The 6,963-nt window shown below is 41.1% G+C and overlaps 1 protein-coding gene across 1 annotated transcript in view; it reads right to left on the bottom strand.

The window, feature by feature from the left end:
• Positions 1–5,761: 5,761 nt before the first annotated feature.
• Positions 5,762–6,963, bottom strand: part of LOC146988306 (desmoglein-2.1-like) — a 59,490-nt gene continuing 58,288 nt past the window's right edge. The window contains exon 14 of the mRNA XM_085773493.1: positions 5,762–6,829. Coding sequence (XP_085629619.1) covers positions 5,762–6,829 — 1,068 coding nt within the window. The remainder of the gene's footprint in view (positions 6,830–6,963) is intronic.

Below are 6,963 nucleotides of genomic sequence, written 5' to 3'. Positions count from 1 at the left end.
CGACAAAAAGCACCAAACGACAGAGTTGATTATTGTCAATCACGTGTCATATTAGTTTCTATGTGTCTCTCTGTCTGTCTGTCTGTTTGTCTGTCTACATTTTCAGCCCTCTCCAGCAGCATGCTGGTTCTGTAATTAACAGTCATGGCTTGGTCAGACTTAGGAATCAAAGATACTTGATAAGGTTGAGGGAAGATCATGACCTTTGGATAAAACACTGCATGTGTCATATAGGGAATCAAACCCCAACTCTCTTGCATCAATATTCTGTGTTTTATTGTCTCTCTTTATACATCACTGCACTATTTACGTTGCTTTTTTCTTTACTATGACCACTAGATTTCCCTTGACAACAAAACACATCTATGAATCATAAAAAGCTGCTGCACAAAACAACCCTCGACTCTTCTTCATAGAAGGACAGTCAGAGAAGCCATTGGTCATAAACTACTGTAAAAGTAAAATGAACTGATGAATAATGAGAGTTAGTCAACTACAGTATGACCAGGTGGCGTGGTCAAAAGGTATCACTGAGAGTTTTGTCCTGGTTAATTCTGACATTCATATGAAATGATTCCTTGATCGTTTTCTTCTCCCTGAGCTTTTATCAAACAAAGATAATGAGATCAATGATTACAGCATGACTTATTGCCTCTCTTTTCCTGCATTGCTAATTTAAAAACACCATCTTTGTGTGGGTATTTGCAGGGTCCCTTGCAGACCCTTGTGTGCCACTTGTGGACCAATAAAGTTGGGGCACAAGTTACGGTCTTACACACCGGTCTGTCGAGCTATAGCTGGCATGGGGCGAGGCTGTTTTGATGTGCGCTGTTCGCTGCTGGTGTGTGTTGTACTTAAATGACTCTGTCCCAGTATGATGGGACAAAAGCATTCTTCATATTCTCATTCATGCTAAGCAAATATTTTGTGTTCACAGTTTCCCAGGGTAAGTCTGCCTGACTGAATTGAGATACATCCAGTGCTTTTCAAGTAGAAAATCATTTTCATAATAAAAAATATATAGCTACAAATGAAATACTACAGTATGATGTGTAAATGTAAAAGTCAATTATTGAGTCATGTGTATTTAGAAAATAGTAATTTTGTTTATGGAGATCCCATGTCAATATATTCAGGGCCAGGAAACAAGCACCATGTTTTGTTATTGCCTTGCTTATTGCCTCGTTTGTACACTAAATTGCATCAAGCATCTGTGATTGATTTGCTTTGACACATTCTCAGTGTGAGAATAAATTGATTTGACTGGCAATTTTATTACTAGTTGCTTGGGTTACACCTGACATTTGAAAACCAGTGAACCATCCAGAACAGGTGAGCTAGTGTCATGACTAAAGCACTCAAAGGGTGTGCTGTGTGGATCTTCCACCCTTCCTCCCCCAGTTGTTTTTGTGTGACCCGCAAAACAAGTTCACACATTTGGGAGTTAATTAAAAAGTGAAGACAAAATAAATATGTCTCTTTTCGGATGAGAGTTAATTACGTAAAAAGTGAAGACAAAATAAATATGTCTCTTAGGAATAGATAGATAGATAGATAGATAGATAGATAGATAGATAGATAGATAGATAGATAGATAGATAGATAGATAGATAGATAGATAGATAGATAGATAGATAGACAGATAGATAGATAGATAGATAGATAGATAGATAGATAGATAGATAGATAGATAGATAGATAGATAGATAGATAGATAGATAGATAGATAGATAGATAGATAGATAGATAGAGGCATTAAAGAGTCATTCATGAAATATAAGACGGTATTTTTTCCGTTGAAAAAAGTCTGAAAAAGACGAGTCATCTTATATTCGAGGTCTAGACATTCATATATGCAAATCAGCGAGTGACGTCAGACAACGTCTCCCCAAGCAAGTCAGAGCTTGTCTTTGCCTCACACTCATATAACCCCAGTGACCTGGAGAGATGCAGCCACAGCACAGAGACCTGCTGGGAAAAAAGGGGCTCAAAGTTTGGACAAGTTAGCAAACAACAGATGAGTTATGATGCCAATTTTAAGATAATGGTGATCAGTGTTCGAATTACCCCTGCAACTTTTTTTTTTATTATCTGGGGGCACACACTCATGGGCTAACCCTAACCAAATGCACAACACACTAGCTACCTGCTTGAAGGTCTCTCCTATAGACTGTATAGTTTCCCCTATCGCTCAGCTTGATGGAAGTGACACGCGCCACCTCAGGTAGCTGTCAACAGTCTTACCCGACGGAGTTCAGATATGATACAGTCCACCCTAGGGCTGTCTGAAAATTGCAACTCATTAGATTATAACTGACAAGATATAGCCTATATTACATATTCAGTTACATAATGATGTTATAAATATGCACGCAATAGGGTAGCGCTACGACTAATCAGAGCAAAGAGCAGGATGACGTTAGCCTGACAAGCCAATTAAAATGTATGTCGTCATCGCGTTAAGCCCGCCCAGCGACTCTCTAAACAGATAGAGCGCTGTGATTGGTGAACACAAACGGTGTTCAAGACTCAAAAAGTTCATGGCTCGTTTCTAGACCCACCTACGGAGGAAATATATTTGCTGCCGCTAGGGTGCATCTATTTCTAGGCTATATTATTCCAAAAACAGGTCTTGAAAAAGGGTTGTCTTATATTCAGGTCAATACGGTATATACTATTAGGGGTTGGATAAAGGGTTTATGTGAGGGTGGAGGAGGGATTTTGTGGCAATAACTTTGTTCTTTATTATTTATCTGTTTCAGTTATTTTGGGGCCATTTTAAGCCTTTATTTCACGAGGAAGAGAGACAGGAAAGCAGAGAGACTGGGAGAATGACAAGCAGTTGGGAGCTCAGGTGGGAGTCAAAACAGTGATTGACTGCTTTAAGGTATACTATGCTCTAACCACTCAACCAACAAATTGGTTATGCAATTTTAATTCATTTTTCAGAATCACAAATCAGAATCACAAATCATTTTATTGTCATTTTATGGACATAGAACAAAATTACAGTTTTTTTCAGTGGCTCCGTAGCCAATCTCCTTTAGAAAAAATTTAATTATTTAGATAATCCAAGGTTTAATTTTTAATATTTAATTTTAGATAACTTTACCACAGTTTTAAATGTGTCAGCATTTGGTGGATTCCATAGTCTAATAAATGCGACTCAACCGAGTTTACCTCTGGCCAGGCAGCTTCCGTAGAAGCCACTGGCCATCTTGTCGTATTTCAGAGCAGAGGCACATGGTTGCTCTGCCTCTGCCACATGAAGGTTTGCATTTGAATTTCGTTTATACCTTGGTATGAATGACAATAAAGGAATCCAATTCAATTCAAGTCAATTCAATTCAATTCTGCCAGTACGGTGTTGGTGTGTATGCGGCTGTTTGTTCCCACATAGACTGCATGTACGCTAGGCAGAGCACTACGCTCAGAGTTTTACTGGCCCCTGTCACTGGCCCCTGGTGGCGGGCAAAAAATTAAGATTACAAAACTTTGTTAATTTATTGAATTCATTTCAATTGTTCACAGTTCAGCACACTCTACGAATGCTCAACAAATACTGTATACAGTTTCATTTTGGTGTTTTCATTTGTGTGACTGTGTATTTATGTATCTGTGTGAATAAGACGAGAGGGGGAGGGATGGAGTTGGCAGGTGTCAGTCAAGCAGTCAGGTTTATAGGTTTCTCCATCCGGTGGTGACACTGTGTGTGTGCCCGTCTTGCCCAGGCGTTAAGCTGGGGTTGACAGCTGACGGGTTGTCCACCATCCTTTTGGCAAGCATGCACTGCAAGTAATGCCTGATTTTGTTGTGCAGGCGAGAGCATGTTTACTATAGTTGTCTGTTCCAAATGACCCCCCTCCGTCAGCCTTGCTGACAAACTTTACAAAACGTTATGTTACCTCCGTCATTGTTTTCCACCCACAAATTTGCTCTTTCTTTGCTCAGCCTCATCCGTTTATCTTGCAGACAATTTATTAAAGTAATGTTCCCAACAATACTGTATGCGTTAAAAAAATCATCCGATTATGCATTTCGATTTCCCCATGTGTATTTCAGCGATTGATAGTGCATTTTGACTTGCCCAGGACTCTGCATGCCCTACATTCACTTTTAATGGCTCCGGGCCAGCGGGCCATGGGTTTTGTCGAACCCTGAGTAGGAGTATGCCATTACTCAAAATGCATATTTTCTTTCTCAGTCCACATTTATATCAATGTTTTTTTTTTTTTAAATAGCGAAGCTTAAATGAAACTCTGTATTCACATCAACATCATCAGTAGTATGTCATAAGTGAATGTGGAACCTAACAGAGTACTGTAGAGTTCTCAACGGGCCTGAAAATTACAACCCGAACCGACCCGACCCACGGGTTATTAAGCCCGGACCCGACGGAGCACGACACACCAGCATTAATTATCTACCCGAACCCGGCCCAGAAAAAAAAAAAGGCGTGCTTTCTTTGCAGCGGGAGGTGCCGCTGCCGGTGACTAGTCTAAGTTGGTGGGGATAATATACCAGCCTTTTGCACCACCTGATCAGACATATCCCTAACAGGGTGTGCTCTTATTGTCAAACAATAAACATGAGACATAATATTCAGCTCCTCTGTCCTGTTGTCAACACATGCACACTTGCTGACCTGAGGTCATTTCATACAAAAGACTTTATTAAAGTGAATGAAAGTAAATTTGATGCTTTCCATTACACAAATCATGACAATATGTGTGCAAGCACAAAAGTCTGGGTAGTAAATGATCAAATCCCAGTTGGAGCAGTACAACCATTCATGACCATCAATCTGAAGCCAACACACAACAGAAAAGTGTCCAGGAAGAAAAGATCAACAAGAAAGTTTTCAAATTCTCCTCTGGTTTGAATGTTACATTTGTGATTTTAAGTTTTTGACCAAAAGATATTAATCCTGACCCCATGGCACTGACTAAAGAAATATTTTGATGATAATTTGATATTTCCCCACAGTTCATTCAGCTCTTAGAAACATGAAAAGGGAAAAAAAAAAAGGTATGTAAATGTAATGCATGTTGAGATCAAGCTAGACACCAAACTATTAATGAGTAAATAATAGGTTTACATATCTATTTACTTCTTACCCTTAACAGAAGCTTACACAGAAGTTGGCATGGCAACAACTTTATCATTGATATCAAACTGTAAGTAAGTTTGTATTAACAGGATTAACAGGTTGTTGTTTTTTTTGTTTTTTTTACATCATTGACACTGACGAAAACATTTCTTCACCTAGCTGTGCTTGGTAATCTGATTTTTATATACTGTCTTTGTGTCTGTTGTTTGTAGTGTGGATGTGTTGTTTTGTAGTCTGTGGAAATGTCACTGAAGTTTTCCCATCTTGATATGATTTGTCTTTAGCCATGAGATCAGAGCTCATTTACCAAGGTTATTGAATGAATGGGCTCTGATTAGGAGTCTTGTTTTGATAAATTTGAACCATTAATAATCATCCAAAATTTCCATTGAAAGACTTAAATACCCTGTTTGGAATAAATCGGACTGCAATTTATGACTGATGTTTGGCTCTGTAGTCTGGATTACAAAAATATTTTTTCAGAAAACTGATTATAAACAAATTTGAATGATGTGTAGGTTTTTCAAAGCCAAGGTCGGAATAATAATGAACATTCAGGTACGTTGCTCATCAAACTCCTGTGTGGCTACAGGAGTATATCCTCAGAGTGTCAGTTAGGGACTGCTATGCCAGATGTTAGACCAGCATACTTCAGTACATTTCTTTGGTCTCTTGCACCACCCTGTGGTAGGTTGGGGTTGTGCTCACAGTGGTAGCAGAGGAACCCACCACACTGCTCCACAAGTCAGTGTGTGTGCTCCCATTTCTATAGAGGACTCCCTGAGAGCCTGAGAGATCACTCATCCTGGACAGACTCTGGGTCTCTTGCACCAACTGCCCTCCATTGCTTACTGGCCCTCCAACCATCAGGACTCTCTGAGATCCTGAAAGCCCTCCTGGCTGTAGGGTACCTCCCTGCACAAAGCAGGTCTGACTCCCTTTCAGCACTTTCATGGTCCCTGTAGGGACATTGCTCTCCACAACCATCATGGGCTGGGTTGGGGAGAGGTTTCCAGTGTGGAACAGGTTGGCACCATCTCCCTGGATCCCGCTCGACTCCACCAGCACCATGCTGGTGCCTTGGGATGGTCCACTAGACATTACAGTCTGACCCTGAACCACCATGCCAGGAGCGGGTCCAGTGTGGGTACCATTCACCAGTACCATGCCCTGCAGGTTGGTGGCTGGGGCTTCAGCCAGCAGCATGGTGTTCTGAACCTGTGGCTGGACTACATAGTGCATTGCTTGAAGCATAGGGGCTGTGGTGTAGTACATAGGCTGCTGTTGCTGTAGCAGGAGCATCTGGCCTTGACTTGCTATTGCCCCATTCACTGTAGACATACTTTCCTTTACTATCTGAGAATGCTTAGATGTCCTCCTATCCACTGTCTGCTCTGTTGTGGAGATGGTTGGTTGCACCCTGGGTGGAGGGGACAGCCGTGGGGCAGTTATCAAACTAGACCCAGAGGTCAGAGTGCTGATCGTGGTACTGGGTGGAGGGGAGAGCACCGGTTTGACTTCAGTCTGGATCGTCTTGCCTCCACACACTTCAGCCAGCGTCTTAAACTTTGGTCCGAGGTCATCGAGGAACTGCAGGTCGTTGTCAGACTCCAGGAGGCTGCAGCAGCCCACTGAGCCAGCAGGAGAGCCCTGGCCCTCATAGTCATAGACCAACAGACCATCCTTGACTCCAGAGTTCTCATCCCCACTAGTGGCCTTCTGTTGAAAAGAAATAAATACATCCTTATCTTACATTAGCTTCCCCTTTTACACTACTATACCAACCTCTCTCATTTCATTACAAAATTCTCATAATTAGACATAGTTCTATTACAGTCTTTTTTTCAATTGCT

This window comes from Trachurus japonicus, chromosome 4 (assembly GCF_045865225.1).
Source record: "Trachurus japonicus isolate A0001 chromosome 4, Traja_1.0".
Taxonomy (NCBI): Eukaryota; Metazoa; Chordata; class Actinopteri; order Carangiformes; family Carangidae; genus Trachurus; species Trachurus japonicus.
This window is presented reverse-complemented; position numbering and strand designations above follow the sequence as displayed.